We start from the raw sequence: 15665 nt of genomic DNA, 5'->3' as shown, positions 1-15665 counted from the left end.
CGCGAGGTAACGGAGACCCTGGGGTCCGTCGCAGCTGCCGGTACGTTCCCGGTTACACCCCGTCAGACACGCCAGGACTCCTTTGGCGTTACTGATCTGACCCGTGCAGCTGCATGGGCAAAGCCAGTTTCTCTTGGTACGGTTATTTTTGTTGTCAAAGATGGCCTCAGGGCATCGGGGCTGCTTTTCGGGTGGGGGTTGTTGGGTGGGCGAAGCGGCCATGAACAAGATGCTTCCATTCAGGCCCCTCTGTGCAGGGAGCACAGGGTGAGCCGGGATCCTCTGTAACGAAGAGCCCGACGGTTAAAGCTTTTTGCTGAACTCTGTTGCGATCTTGTCTGTTTGGAGAGAAGCCCGTGTTGCTGACACGTCAAGACCTTTTTTACACTGTATGAAATGCGTTGGTAGAAGAAGCTATATAAAGCAGTTGTGTGTAATGATTTTCTTCTGAACTGTTAAGCTTTACTTGATTTTGCTTGTTTAAAATTCAGCTTGCTTTCTTCAGCGCTTGCTGTAGTTCCCGGCTAGGAATGAGCACTTTATTTTGGGCTTTGTTTCTTCGAGTTGCTGGTTTGGGTTAAAGTAGCACGAGCACAATCTGCAGTGGGCAATACTAATCCATTGAGAGCTTCCGAATGCGGGACGGTTCAAACCGGACCGAGTCCGGGCCGTGCGGAGCGGGGGCTGCCAGGCGGTGAAGGGGGCGCAGGACGGCGGTGCCGGGCGGTCGGCAGCCCGAGTTCCCCTCGCACGAGCCTCGCCGTGCATCCCCGCGCCAGAACGTGGGTCTCCCCCGGTTTGGAAAGGGAGGAACAGCTGTCGCAGCAGCGGGTCTGTGTGTGTTTGGGAGCAGGTACCTGCTTCCCGTTTCTGACGTGGGCTTGCGTGGGCAATTTCTTTTTCATTTATGGGACGATTCTGCAGACGGAGCCCGTGGGGTTTGGCCTCGGTCCGGTCCGGGGACCGGACGTGTGGGCAGCGCGGTACTTTTCCACTGGGGGATCGCTCTGTGAGGGAGTTTGTTAGGGATAGAGCTGAATTAACAGACTTACCGAGGTCCTGGAGAGCGCAGTGATTCAGTGTGAAGTGCTCATCCACAAGGCCCTCGTGGGGAGGAACATAAGCTCAGCCTAAGCGGAGTCTGAGCTGATCCCCAAATCCAGCCTTCAGCTCTGTCCCTGGGTTTCTGAGGGCTCGTCTGAGCTTTGCCAGAGGCCGCGTTGGATCGGCTGGAGAGCAGCTCGAGGTTTGAAACATAAACCCGTGGAGTGTGTTTTGTGTAAACGAACAGCCAGGTAAATTCAGAGATGGTTTCAAAGCGGTTCCTCCCTCCGCGAGCCCGTCTGAGCTGGTGGCTCGCAGGCGGCTTTGGCTGCGGAGGTGCCGTTGCTGACCCCGCGTTTCCGGCCGTACAGAAGTCACCGGGGGGTTTGTCACCTCTGCGGATGTGGCTGTGGACAGATCCGCAGAGAATCGTTTCCCTCAGCGTGCAGTGCGGGCCCGTGGTCGGGCTGTCGGGACTGGCTCCTGCGGCACGTTGTACCGGGGCAGAAATGAATCGGCTCCCAGGTTGTTACCAAAACACAGCCCCAGACCCCCCGGTTTCCGACTGCGGGGCGGGGGGCGCGGGCGCTGCAGCGCGTGTTCGGTCCCGGGGGGAGCTCCGTTCTGCTCTTCGGTGGCTTTGCTGGTGGCTTTTGGGCTCAGAACAGGGCTTGGCTTGGCGGGTCGGCAGCTGCCCACGTGTTGCTCTCGCCTGCCGCCCTCACATCCCCCTTCGCGAGGCTCCTTCCAGTTTGTTCCGTTGTAGAAGCTTGTTCTCTTGTTTTCCAGCAATCCAGAGAAGAAGGAAAAGAAGACAAGACAGAAGATAATTTAACTACCTTGTTTCCGGGCCAAAAAAGAAGGATTTCTCATCTTGTCAAACAAGGAAATGTAAGTGCAGCCTTTAGAATTTGGGTTCTTTGAAGTGAGGACTTTCTGTCCTGTTGCCGCACTTAGACAGAAGCGAGCTGGCCGCGAGGTCGGGCTGTGCCTGGCGGTGCTGTCCTTTGGCTCGTGGGCCTAACAGGAGTTGTGTCGGATGTTTAGAACTGCCGCCTTATATCTGTTCTGGATCAGCCCCGGTATCAACAGCATCTCGCCTGATGCTCTCCTTTTCCAGTTGTGAAAATACTTTGAATACAGAGGAGAATAATAATAAAAAAAGGCAAGGAGGATGTTCTGATTTTTTCCTTTCTCACTGGGGTTTTAATTCATGTTTTCTCTGCGGGTTTAATGTGTTTCCTGCAGGTGCTGCACACAGATTAGTTGGTTTTATGTTCCAGCAGGACAGGAGTGGAGACTTACACACCAGGTTGAGCTGCGTAGTCCAAATTAATTGTTCTTTCTTTCCTCTCTGCCTAGGAGAGGTTTCTTTGCCTTTAATAATTCGAAGCCCTGAGGTCAATACAATGTGTTTTATTTAACTACATATCTTCAGCCAGTTTGTGTGTTTCGATAAGGGCCCTTTCTCCCAAAGTGAAGAGATAAGAGAGCGAAGGAAATGGGTTGGAAATTCATTAACTCAAATATTTATCGTAAAGAGGTGCCTTTTAGACAGGTACAAATCTTTCAATACATTTTCTTAATGCGACAGCTGATCCCAAAACGCCTCCCGTGGGTGGGCGCCCCCGCGCAGCCGTCGCACGCGCAGCCGGGGCCGCGCTGGAGCGGGCGCACCCCGAGCCCCGCGCCCCGCACCCCGAGCCCCGCGCCCCGCACCCCGCACCCCGCACCCCGCACCCCGTGCCCCGCACCCCGAGCCGGCGCGGCCGCCGAGCGCCCCCGACCCCAGCCGGGGCTGCTGGCGCTGCGCGGAGGCGTTGCCGTGTCCCTCCACGTCGAGTGTTTGCTCAGTCTAGCTTGTGACTTGTAGCTCCGGGACCGGGCAAGCAGAAGGGGGGCAGCTGGGCTCGAGTTTAGTTGTCGGGGAAATGGTGGCCCAAAGGAATTGAAGGTGTGGCAGAAAATGAGTGTTCTGTCCCCCTCGGAAGTCTGTAATTATCGCTTAATGTCTGACCGCGCTCAGTGTGGTATCCAGTGAGCTGGTGGCCCCATCAGCGCCCAGGAATGCAGGAGGGGCAGGTTTGTCCCCGGTTTGCGGTCTCGGAAACGCCGCGTTACACCTGGGCCGTGCGAGCGCGCCCGTCTCCGAAGGGCCTGCAGGAGGAGGCCTGTCCCTTGGGGTTCAAAGGTTTTGAAGTAGTGTGGAGAAGTTTGTGCAGCTGCTGCTCTTGTACTTCTGTTGCTAGAAAACTTCGCTCTTTGCTGACATAATTTCTGGCACCTTCCCTGCAACCTAAATTTGGACATCAAAGGAAACGCGTGTGTAACTTGTTTGCGCCGGTAGCGGCTGGAGCGGTGAAATGCCTCCAGAGGCAGGCACAGCCTGTTTGGAATTCAGAGCTCGGTGTTTGTAATGCTCTGATCCCATAAACACATATATGCGAGACTTTTAAGCCATTAGAGGAACTGGAGAGCTGGAGCAGGGCGGCTGCGGTGGGAGCGTGGATGCGCCGGTTCTTCGCGGGGGGAGGGCCGTGAGACTCGCCGTGCGGCGGCAGGGGCAAATGGGGAATAGCTGGTCACTTGTTCATTGCGATATGAAATACAGGAGCGTGCAGGAGGCCGCGTGAAGCTCGATTCATTTTTCTAGTGCAAGGCTGAGAGTGTCGACACGGTCCACAAGTGGGTTAGAACAGCGGTGGGGAGCTCGGTGCCAGGCTCCAGTTCAGGAGCACACGGCAGTGCTGGGAGGCGCCGCCGAGGCGAATCATTCACACCTTGTTCTGCAAATACTCTGCTCCGGCCGCGGTTGGGATCTCCTCTGACAACCTGTATTTGCCCACAGAGGGGGCAAGGAAAGGAGACATGTTTTGGGTGAACGGAGCCCGGCGCGGGCGGCTGAGCGGGTAGCGTGTGGGCTCTGAACCTCTTTTCCCCGCAGGCGGAGGTCCCGAGCAAGCCCGCGGCGCGGCCGGCGCGGCCCCCCACGGCGCAGGAGGTGTGTTACCAGCGCATCCGGCTGGCGCAGCAGCAGGCGGCACAGCTGGCCGTGGCCGTTCAAAAGGCCTCTCTTTCTTTGCCAGGAGAAAAGAAGAGGATTGCTCACGTGCCAAACGTTGCCCTTTCCGCGGCAGCCAAGCAAAGTAAGCCAGCGGCGCTAGTTGTGATCGCCGCCCTGTCCTCCCGCCTGTTAAAAGACGCTGTCTTCTGTTTAAGTGTCTCCCGAGCAGATGTGGAACTGTCAGGAGACATTTAGCGCTGGCCATGACGTGAATCTTTGTTGATAGTGACCAGTGGAAGGTCTTTTCCCTGAGAAATTCCATCTTGTTCTGAAAAGCCAGAGATTAGATGTGCGGCCTTGTTCCCCGGTCTCACCTCCCTCTCTTCAGCCTGTTCTTTTTCTTCCTTGGAATGTGTTTGCTCCTCGTTGGCTCTTCCATTCGAGCCTTTGGAGGCGGCACAAACAGGAGGGAAGTGCTAATTAGCGCTCGTTGTTATCCCTGGTTGGTGGGGAGGACTCGGAGCTGACGCGATGGGCAGTTAGTGCCCGTGGCGTTACCTCTGAACTCTGCTGACTCAGTTACCCCAAAGCAAACAGCAATGAGACACGTTTCCTGGCAGAAGGTTCCTCCATCCTGGCCTGGAAGGTGGTAAATTCACCCAATTTGTATCCCTTTGGAGGCTTCCGTTTGAAAAACACCCCACAGCTTGCAGCATGGGCCTTTTCTAGTAAGTTCATTCTGGCAACGTGGAGCCCAGTGGTACGATTTCTGCCTAAACGCGTTCTGTGTTTCTCGCAGGCCTCACGAGCACCAAGACGACGGTTGCTGGCAGGAGCGTCACGCCCGCCAATGACTCGGAAGCAGCCGCCCTCTCTCTGAAGACTTGCACCTTAGCTGGGATGGCTTCGAAAACCACCAGCACCATCGTGCCCAAAAGGATAGCGCACAGCCCCTCCTTGCAGGTAGGAGATCTGAAACCCCTCCGGTCGTTCCCCGCTGGGGCTGGTCTGTTCAGTTGTGCTGCTCCGAACTTCGCCCTCTCCGAAGAGCCGTGTTTTCATTAGGTTGATTAGATGCGTTTGTTTCTCCCTGTGGTTTTCCTCGATAGCATTGTATGGAGAAATGAAACACTCGAGGGGTAGGAGCTTAAAAAGGTAGAAATACTGAAGCGCTGCTCTCATTTGTGTGAATATCGATCACTCGTCTCCAAGCTGCGTCTTCTGCTGTGCTCTGGCTGGGGTGCAGCTCTTTGTGTCGGGGACAGGGCTGGATTAATGGCCTTCCCGGGCGTTGTGGGCTGTGCTGAGGAAGGTGGTTATGAATTGTGTCCCACAGTCACCTGTTTACTTAAACTGTGATCATTTAGAGTCATGCTGCTGTTAGTATTTGGGGAAAAAGCTTTATTTCTGGGATTCCTGCCCTGCCTTTGGGTACTTGCGCTCCCAGCAGAGCCGTCCGGTGCTCGCTGAGACCGGTCAGGACGCAGTTCCCGTCTGTGTGGATGGCACGAGGAGCTGCTTGCTGGGTGGCAAGGAGCGTGGTTAGTGCCAGGACTGCATTAAAGGTATCTTTATTGATGGTATCTTGTGTCAAGATGTGTCGTGACATACTCTGATTGTTTCTGTAGGAGCAAAAGGTCATTTTCTCCCTTCCCCACCCAAAAAGCCACTGTAGTGACATATAACTTGAAGCTGGTTAAAAATAAGAGGATCAACCGAAAGGATAGAATATTTAATGAAAAGGACCACGTCCCCTTGAACAGAGCATCAAAGTCTTGTGAGGAGCGTGGACACTTCCCATTGCGGCAGGACCAGCTGCTCCCTGTTGAACTGCTCCTGTCTTCCGTAGAGCTGTTTTTAGTACGGTTCGCAGCCGGTGGTTTGGTGTGTGGATATCTGCTGGGATGGAGAGACCGGCGGAACAGCAGGGTGCTTTAGTGGTGAACGGATAGTTTCCTCTCTGAAAAAGAGGCAAATAGTATCATTTGGTGGATAAAGAGGTGTTAAATGGACTGCAGTAGTAGGTCGTAACTCGGTCCAACATGCAGCTTTTGTGCGTAAAGAACATGTCGTTCGATTTAAGGGGGAAATCGTTTCAGGAGAATCATGATATGTATTACGAAAGGAAGACAAACCCCAGCGCGGTGAGGTCGCAGGAATCCCCCAGCCCGGCGAGTCCGGGCCGGCGTCGTCCCTGCGGACCGTCTGCCGTACCTGGTGCCGTGTTTCGTGTCTAGTCCGAAGCGTGGTGCTCGGTACCGTGCCCGTCTTGACCTCTTAGTGCGGACGTCATGGTTTCCGCGCTCCGGAACGCCGCGGGGTAAACGCGTGGTGACTCATGCCCCTGGAGTCCCCGGCTGCTGGGTGACTCGCGCGGTTGTTTTTTGAAGCACTTTGAATACTGAAGGTGGAACAAAAGCTTCAATTGGCGCTTTTAGTACCAGAAATGGTGCGTGCTGTGGTTACTTTGGGCAGATTCTCAGAAGGGAAGTCATGCCAGTGTTGCTGTAGGAAGTGTAAGAGTCTCAAAGCAACATCTGTAACCCTGAACAGCCTCGTTCTCTCTCTCTGTCTCATCTCTAGAGCACCAGCTTACAGAGGCCTGTTATTCCCACAGAGTTTGGTGCTAAAGTCCCAACAAACATTCGTCAGAGATATCTCAATCTCTTCATCGACGAGTGCCTGAAATTCTGCTCCTCGTCCCAGGAAGCGTTCGACAAGGTCTGTACTGACACTTGCTTCTTGTGAATATAGTCAGGGAATAATGTGCTGAGACCTCCTAAAATTGTAGCAAACCCGGAAAACTGCCCTATCCACATAGAGGAGACTGAAGTTACGCAATTCCAGACCATACAACAGAAAATGTGAGGCTGGTGGGGATTTCCAGTGGGAAATTCCATCTCCCCTGCATTCGGGAGGCGTGCGCAATCTTTTTGATAACCCCAGAGGAGGGACTGGTGGTGCAGCCGGACGAAAGGGCCTTTTGCTCTGGTGCGGCAGCAAACACCTCCGGGAGTCTGAAGCGTGAGCAGAGGTGAGTGTCTGAGGTGGATGTAACTGGCAAACTCGCTGCTGGGGAGCGGTCACACTTGGATTCTGTATTCTAAGAGCCAAACGTTTCTCTTCTCCACAAGCAGCAGTGGAAGGAGGGTGTGTAGTGATGAATCGCGTTGTTTGCAGGCTCTGTCAGAAGAGAAGGTGGCTTACGAACGCAGCACCAGTCGCAACATCTACCTGAACGTGGCAGTGAACACCTTGAAGAAGCTCCGAAGCCTGGTGCCCAATTCCCCGTCCAGTGCGAACAGTACGTACCGCGTTCGTGGTTTAGTGACCGCAGCTCTGCTCGGATTAGAGGCCACAGGGAGAGGGACTTGTTGAAAAGACAGACCCATTTCTCAGAAGCATTATGCTGAAAGGCAAACAACTCCAGTTAGCTTTTTATAGCCTGGCAAGCTTTAATGGGCCTTCAAGAGGCAGGTCCTGCAGTGCTTTGTTGGCTCGCTCAGCCTAAATGGAGATAATGCCACATGGATTTTTTTTTAGCACAAGTTCTTTAAAATGAAAAGCCCCGCTAATGGAGTAACTTTCACATGATGCCTTCAAAGTGATAGACTCGTCCATCACCGCAGAAATCTGTTACACACATTAAGCTTCAAGAGAGAAACGAAGAGGGTTAAGACATTTCATTATTGGCTCTCGAGAGGGTACATTAAACAATCAATTTGTGCTGTTCTTGTGAATTTTTTCCCCCAGTCTCTTCCCTTTTCTCCCCTCCGTCTTCATTACCTTCACGGCCATTAGTCAGAGCGGCTGGAGCGGGGAGGCCGGCCTTTAGAGAGGACTGCCAGTTAATGATTAGTAAAAAGCACCCGTGTGCCATTAGCCGATGCGCTGAGCGTGTTCGCGGGTTCTGAGGCTGCTTTCGAACAGCTGAAGGATTCGGGGCGGGAGTCTGGGCTGCAGGGGCCTGGGAGCAGAGCTGCTCCCTGCGGAGGCCGGTGCGGCAGGCACCGTGGGTCACGCTCTGCTCTGCTCTGTCCTCTCTTTGCTCTTGGTCAGAGGGAGCAGGTGGAGCTTCCAGAGCTTCCAGAGCTCTAAAACTGTCCTTTCTGCCCATAAAAAACCAAAAAGTTGTAAACGCAGAACTGGAGGGAAAACGCTGAGCCACCACCTTCCATGTGCCAGTTTTCGGAGCTGAGCAGGATTCAAGGGGACAAGCGGAGTCCTCCTTTTGCCAATGTGTAGTGGCCCAAACTCTAGGAGTGAAATGAATTACCCAGATCATACCTGATGTCTGTCCTGTTTTGCTCTTCTCTCGCTGCAGAGACGAGTAACAAGAAAGTGGTGTCCCATGAAGCTGTGCTGGGGGGGAAGCTCGCTGCCAAGACAAGCTTTACTCTGAACCGCTCGGGGGGCTTGAGAGCCGAGGATTTAACAGGTGAGACGCTGCTCCCGCGAGCCCGTAACCTGTGACACGGGGCTGGGACACCGCGACCGGCAGAGTGGGTCTCGCTGGCGCGCCAGGGGCTGCTCCTGGGCGCTTCTCTGACCGCACCGTCCCGACGTGCGCGCTGCGTTCGCTGGCGGAGTCCGCGTGGCTCTGGCGTAGCGTCAGTAACCGTTCTGAGCTGCCTCGTGTTTTGGGTGTTACCGATTTTCGGGCTTTTATTTCTGTCCGGGTGTAACTTTCCTGCCCTGCAGGTACTTCACAACTGCCTGTCAGACTGAAAGGCAAACTTACAGATATCTCCATCCGCTCCGCAGGGCTCATTTTCACATTGCAAATGTCATAGGAAGGTCGTATCGTAGCCAGCGGATTGTGCCACAAGCGTTATTCATGTTGGCTCAAATCGGTTATGGGTGTTTTGGTTGCCAAGAGATGTAGGCAGATTGTTGAGGAGATCAGAGAAGAGACGGGGAGGCCGCAGAGCAGAATGAATTGACATGGAGAAAGCTTAAAAGGGCCTGGATAGCTCAGCTAAGCAACATCAAAGGGTACACAGCAATATTGGAAGGGCTTAACGGAGCGGCGAAAGAAGAGATATCGAGCAGAGTGCAAGAAGTTATAATTATTCTGTGAAATGAAACGAGCAGCCTGAAATCAGCAGCAGGAAGAAAGGCTCGATAATGAATTTTTTAGCTAGCTGTGGGTGGCCTTTGGGGGGGTCGTCTTGGGGCTGCGTTAAAAAATATCATTAGCATTTAAGACATGAAAATGGGAGAAGTCTCGGGTCACTAACAGAAAGGCCTGCAGGTGGAATCCTGTTCAGCCGTTTTCCAGACTTGATGCAGGTTGTCAAAGAGGTTAAAAATCACCTTGTGCACCAAAAAATACTGCCCTGGCACCTCCTTGTCTGTCGGTCCAGAGCAAAGGCGGTGGAAGCAGGTTCAGAACAGTGGGGCCCTGCCAGGAGGCCTGATAAAGCAAAACCGGCAAAATAACCGGCCCGTACTTGGGCGATCTGTCTTCAGCGCTGTCTGTGTGTGCAGGAGCTGCCTTGTACCGGCGCCTCAAGGAGTATCTCATGACCGAGGAGCAGCTGAAGGAGAACGGTTACCCCATGCCGCACCCGGAGAGGCCCGGCCGCGCCGTCCTCTTCACTGCGGAGGAGAAGAAAACGATCGACTGTAAGCTCTGCTGGCTCCTTCGTTCTGCAGGGTGTGCTAGATACATCACAGCGCAGGCGCCCGGCCCGCTTGCAGGTGGTCTTTGTGCGTGGAGAGATTCTCCCTGGCCGCGAGCTGTCTCCGGGGGACAGCAGCGTGGCTGCAGACAGCCGCTGCCTTTCGAGACAATGCGTGTCACAAAAACGTTATTTCGTCGTTTGTGGCGCGTGGGCTGCGAGGCTGGGTGAGGTTTCTCAGTGCTGACGAGGAAAATGAACTGGTCAGGCTGGCGGCTGGACAGGCGTCCATAGGCCGCCCCTGTGAGAAATAACGTGTTCTGTGGGGAAGCTCCGGGTCTCCGCTTGCCGTGCAGCTCTTGGCTCCGGCTTGGTTGTGCTGGAGGCTGCGGCGGCTGCCGGGCCGGCTGGAGCGAGGCTGCTGGTCGGTGTCTCGTGACACTCTCCTCTCCCAGGGAAGGGCTTCCTTGTCTCTGTGGATGAAGCGCTGTCATGGTGTGATACGGACCGACGCTGGGCCAGGCTGCTTTTGTCATGGGTTTGGATCGCACAGCTTTTTGCTCAATCTAGACAGCCCTGGGCCAGGCAGTTCCCTGAAGCCCTTTTTGCAGCTGGACAAGACGACGCCAGGTTTCCTCAGGACGGGCTGGGGTCCTCTTCTGTCTGAAACTCAAACTCCTGTGGCAGGACTCGTGGTTCCCGAGCGCCGGTCAGGGCGGGCTGCGGTGCAGCGGGATCAGACACACACGGGGGCACGGTCAGGGCGGGCTGTGGTGCAGCGGGATCAGACACACACGGGGGCACGGTCAGGGCGGGCTGTGGTGCAGCGGGATCAGACACACACGGGGGCACCGGTCAGGGCGGGCTGAGGTGCAGCGGGATCAGACACACACGGGGGCACCGGTCAGGGCGGGCTGTGGTGCAGCGGGATCAGACACACACGGGGGCACCGGTCAGGGCGGGCTGTGGTGCAGCAGGATCAGACACACACGGGGGCACCGGTCAGGGCGGGCTGCGGTGCAGCAGGATCAGACACACACGGGGGCACCGGTCAGGGCGGGCTGCGGTGCAGCGGGATCAGACACACACGAGGATGTGCCGCACTCCTCCGGGCGTCTCTTTGGAGAGACCTCGCTGAAGTGTGTTAAGTGCTCATCCGTGTTAACACCTTGTGTCTACATTTGTCCTGCGCTTGCTGAGGCAGCCTGGGAAAGCTCTCGCATTAACACTGTCGAACACTGGATTTGTCAGAGCCCTTTTCTCCAGTTGACCAGCCAGCTCCTATGTATGATTCTGAGATCATGTTTGTTGCTCTGTTTCTGCAGTTTCCTGCAGATGTTGCAGGTTCTTTCAATTTGTTTTTATCTAACTGAAGCTATTGCTAGCCTGTTAATGCTGTGACCACGGTCAGGGGACAAAATGGTCTAGACTGGTGTAACAGAGCTGGGAATGTGCCGGCAGCTTCAGTGTTCGCAGTGGAGCTCGGGGAATGGCACAGAGCAGGGCGGGCGGCTCCCTGACCGGGGCTGTGCCGTAAGCGTCCCCTGTTCGGATGCTGGAGAATCCCCACAGAAACTGTGCCCAGGAAGAACTCGAATGTCATTTAGAAGTGACAAGGCACAGACCCCTGGAAACCAGGCTTCATTAGCTCTGGTGTGCAAGGAATGACTGATTTTTCCTGTTTCTTAAAATAACTGTGTTAGAGTACAAGATAATTTGATGTGGATGGAGAAACAATGCAGCAAATGTTGATGTGAACTGTGGTGGGGCTGATGTTGTGCACCAAAACCAGTGGAGAGCCTGAGGTTGCACCGGGGAGGTTGAGGTTGGATCTGGGAACAATTTCTTCCCCAAAGGGCTGTGGGGCATTGGAACAGGCTGCCCAGGGCAGTGCTGGAGTCACCAGCCCTGGAGGGCTGGACAGACGGACAGGAGGTTCTCAGGACACGGGGCAGGGACAGGGTGGGTTGTGGTTGGACTCCATGATCTTGAGGGGCTTTTCCAACCCAAATGATTCTGTGATTCTGTGTTTGCCTCTGAGAAGTGTTTGAAGGGCAAATGCTACTGGACTGCATTTTCAGAGGGATTGCTGCATTTTTATGGGAGTTTGAAACAACACTTGGAATCCTTTTTAAGAGGAAAAGTTGTTTCATCAGCGTTCGGGGCTTGGGTGATTCTGATTTACTGTGCTTGGCCAGGTTTAGCAGGTGAAGGGTTTCAAGTGACCTGTCTCTTGCTTCTCTCCTCTCTCCAAGCCTCCTGCAGGGTTTGCTGTCGCTGTGGCACCGAGTACATGGTCTCGGCCTCTGGAAGCTGCATTCGCAAGGAGGAGTGTGTCCATCATTGGGGACGGCTGCGCAAACAGAGAGGTGGGTACCGATGCACCTCCTCTCTCCAGCCGTGCTGCTGTGGAACGTTTGTGGGTTTGGCGCTGGTCCTGCTCACGGGCTGTGACAGTTCCCAGCTGTGTCACTGGGTGGCCCTGCTGCTGCTGAAATCGCCCTGCCAAGAGCTGCTGGGGAGAGCGGGAGGCTGGGTGGAGCGGAGACTGTTCATCGGTGTTTCAAACAAGGAAAACAAACCAAACCAAACCCCTGTCCTGTGCCTTTTGAAGAAATCGGCCTTTCCGGGAGCTGACCTGGGGCACTGGGTGTCTGTCACTGCCCACCAGAGTTTACTGCTCTGGGTCGGGTTCATTTGCAGCACGACACTAACCTGCTTTGAGCTCTGCTCTGGGTTTCCGTCACCCGGGTGGCTTCTGGAGTTTGTCTGGCTGAGTAACAGAGGCTTAAACTCTTTAGATCGCTGCGTGCGAATCCATTCTTATTTTTCACCTTTGTCTGACGTATAGTTGTTGCTGTGCTCATCCAGGAGATCTCCGCATGCGAGAGCTGAACTTTGTCTCTCGTTAACAGGATTCTTCTCTTTGACTCTTTCTCTCCTCTCTTTCAGTGCCGGGCGGATGGGAAACTCACTACAGCTGCTGCTCGGGAGCTGTGGGCTCACCGGGCTGCCAGGTCGCTAAAGTAAGGAATTGAGCAACACCTTTTTATTCGCAGTGACATTTGTCCTCCGCTTACAGATGTGATGGTTGTGTAATCATTGCTTAAGCTTCTAGAAGAATGGCGGCTTGCCTTACTGAGGGGAGACAAGTGCTTCTTAAATAACTTTTGCTGTGCAAAGGTAGGAACATTTGGTTTTTGGCAGGAAAGAGGAGGTTCATCTCTCTGGAGTGAGATGGTTTCATTTATTCTAAGCAAATGCCAGTGGATTAAGCTGCCCAGCAAGGGCTCAGATACTGAGTTCTTTAGGGAAACATTGAGGAAGTGAGAAATAAGGCATGGAACGCTTTTATTCTGAGGCATCTGCTGGTCCTGCGCTCGGAGCCGCCGGCGACGCGGGGCCAGCGAGGCTGGCCGGGTCTGGAGGGGTGCGTGCCCTTCCTGTTCCGCCAAAGGCCAGAGCTAGGGAGTGAGTTCTGGGGCACAGTGGTCTGTATGGGCACCCTGAAATCTGTCCGAGTCTGAGGCGTGGATGGGATCAGGCTGCTGCGTCTCTTAATTCTTTTCCGTGTGAAATTAGGATCTCTTTTTAGTCAGTGTTCCAAAAACCACCCAGCGGGGAAGTGGGGAGAAATTGATGGGGCTATAAACACACAACTTCTCTGCATGTTTTTGTGTGACTGTTGTGGACCATAAAACCTCGCGGCCTTTTAAGAACCAGCATCTCTCCCATGGCCTCCTACCCAGCGGAGCGTGTCAGCAGGCTGCGGGCGCAGCCGTCCTCTCGCAGCTGCTCCCTGGCTGCGGTGCTGCCACAGGTCACCGTGCTGGGCATGTCTTGGTTTCTCACCCAAATGTGGGAGCTTCACAGCGTCCCGTGGTGGGTCTAAGGCTGGAGCACGGGATCTTTCAGCTTTGAAGGACGGCACTGGAAACAGCAGGTGTGAGAAGACACCCATTGGAAAAGCCTGTCTGTGTCTTTTCCTTCCACACTCCCGGTGTTGTGCCTTCCAGTGAACTTCTCAGACTGTCCGACAGGCAAAACTAATTCCTCTTTAAACTTTAGAAATGACAAAATTAGTTTTGTTTAGGTAGGAGGTTCTGTTAATGTAGATGTACTGGATTTCTGATCCTACCATCAACAATTGTTTCATCTTTGTTTTTCCTTTAAGCAACACGTCCACGACGGGCGGAAGGAGAGCCTGGACGGCTTCGTGAAGACATTTGAGAAGCTGCCTACGACCGATGGCTACCCTGGAATCTACGCGCTGGACTGCGAAATGGTGGGTCCCTAATGGCGGGGCAGTGCACGAGCCAAATGAAGCTTTGTGAGGAAGACCAGGGTGTGATACAAGTGGCTGAAGAAAAGCTGTTTCCCCACCGTCATCCTTCCTTTCTGCTGGGGACTCAAAATCGTAGTAGTCTTACACATTTAAATTAGAAGCACAGAATCATTTTGGTTGAAAAATACCCTCAAGATCATGGAGTCCAACCATAACCCACCCTGTCCCTGCCCCGTGTCCTGAGAACCTCCTGTCCGTCTGTCCAGCCCTCCAGGGCTGGTGACTCCAGCACTGCCCTGGGCAGCCTGTTCCAATGCCCCACAGCCCTTTGGGGAAGAAATTGTTCCCAGATCCAACCTCAGCCTCCCCTGGGCAACTTGAGGCCGTTTCCTCTGCTCCTGGCGCTTGTTCCTGGGGAGCAGAGCCCGACCCCCCTGGCTCCTGGATCTGCTGCGTTTTGGGAGCTGCAGCTGTTCGACGAGCGGCTCTGTCGATCCCGTGCTGTGGTCGGCGTGTGCTTGACTTTAACGTTTGCTCTGTTCCTTGCAGTGCTACACTAAGCAAGGACTGGAGCTGACAAGAGTGACTGTGATCAACTCAGACCTGAAAGTGGTTTACGACACCTTTGTCAAACCCGACACCAAGGTGGTGGACTACAACACCAGGTGAGAACAGTCTTGTGCTCAGAATCAGGAGTTTGGGGGGAATGGTTGGGAGTGCTTGTGAGTTCCACTGACCACCGCTTCCTAGTAGATGAGACGCATTGGGTCTTGCGCAGTTGGCTCAGTGAAGGAAGCTTTCCGTCCTGCTCTGGCTCTGCAGGTTCTCAGGTGTGACAGAAGAGGACCTGGAGAACACAAGCATCACCCTGCGGGACGTCCAGGCCGTCCTACTGAACATGTTCAGTGCAGACACCATATTGATAGGGCACAGCTTGGAAAGCGACTTATTTGCACTAAAGGTAATTTGTGTGCCTTGTGTTTCATCCCTCTCTGGTTCTTTCCCACCCTGGTGTGTTTTACGTTTAGGAACTGTTTGTTTCCGTCTCTGCTCTCCTCTGCCCTCCACTCCGAACGTGAATCCCCAGGGCTTGTTCGGGGTCGCCGAGGAAGCGTGCAGCAGGCGGAGCGGAGGCTTCGGGCTGTGCTCACAAGCCAGAACCTCCCCAGCCGTTCTTTATCACACAGCTTCTGTGATGGAGAAGCCGAGGCTGCCAACCCCCGCCGGTGCTTTGGAAGAGGGAGCTTTTAGTGCCTGCACAGCGCTTTGCCTCTCCGTGGCACCCTTTATCCAGCCTCTCGGAGAGTTCATCGTCATCATCGAAAAATTATTTACAGTTTTATCAGCACGGGATGACTCTGTTGGCCTCTTAAAGGCACGATTTTCCCTCAGTGTCGCAGATGCTGCCAAGAGAACGAACCCGAGAGCCATATAGCAGAACGTGACAGGTGGTGACATGTCAAGTCGTAATGTCTGAAGGCTGTGGCAGTGAAGTCGACATCTCGCTAATGGCCACGGCAAGCTCCAAATGCTGATAGCATTTCCATTTTTATTTAAAGCTATATTATCCTGTTTCCTCAGTCTTCCTCATCTACATAAGTAATTATCATTGTGCCTGGGCGGGTGCCAAACTTGGCTGCAGTCTCAGAGAGATTATCCGTAACGTTGGCAGTTTTATACTCCAAAGAGCATAGCAGGTTGTTTCTGT

The 15665-nt window shown here is 54.2% G+C and overlaps 1 protein-coding gene and 1 long non-coding RNA gene across 6 annotated transcripts in view; one reads left to right on the top strand and one right to left on the bottom strand.

Moving 5' to 3' along the window:
- Positions 1–15665, top strand: part of REXO1 (RNA exonuclease 1 homolog) — a 31977-nt gene that overhangs the window by 11943 nt on the left and 4369 nt on the right. For 2 of the 5 annotated variants that reach the window (XM_065042040.1, XM_065042042.1), the window contains exons 3-14: positions 1834–1935; positions 3989–4190; positions 4848–5011; positions 6632–6769; positions 7229–7352; positions 8373–8486; positions 9521–9676; positions 11928–12041; positions 12625–12698; positions 13847–13957; positions 14507–14622; positions 14780–14918. In XM_065042040.1, coding sequence (XP_064898112.1) covers positions 1834–1935; positions 3989–4190; positions 4848–5011; positions 6632–6769; positions 7229–7352; positions 8373–8486; positions 9521–9676; positions 11928–12041; positions 12625–12698; positions 13847–13957; positions 14507–14622; positions 14780–14918 — 1554 coding nt within the window. The remainder of the gene's footprint in view (positions 1–1833; positions 1936–3988; positions 4191–4847; positions 5012–6631; positions 6770–7228; positions 7353–8372; positions 8487–9520; positions 9677–11927; positions 12042–12624; positions 12699–13846; positions 13958–14506; positions 14623–14779; positions 14919–15665) is intronic. The other 3 variants (XM_065042041.1, XM_065042039.1, XM_065042043.1) reach the window with 2 other exon arrangements.
- Positions 5665–6315, bottom strand: LOC110360886 (uncharacterized). Its single transcript, XR_002417100.2, has 2 exons — positions 6184–6315; positions 5665–6008 (listed from the first exon to the last, which is right to left on the bottom strand). It is a non-coding gene; the product is annotated as an uncharacterized LOC110360886 (long non-coding RNA).

The sequence above is a fragment of the Columba livia genome, chromosome 27 (assembly GCF_036013475.1).
Source record: "Columba livia isolate bColLiv1 breed racing homer chromosome 27, bColLiv1.pat.W.v2, whole genome shotgun sequence".
Lineage (NCBI taxonomy): Eukaryota > Metazoa > Chordata > Aves > Columbiformes > Columbidae > Columba > Columba livia.
Note: the sequence above shows the minus strand (reverse complement) of the source record. Positions and strands in the feature narration are given on the sequence as shown.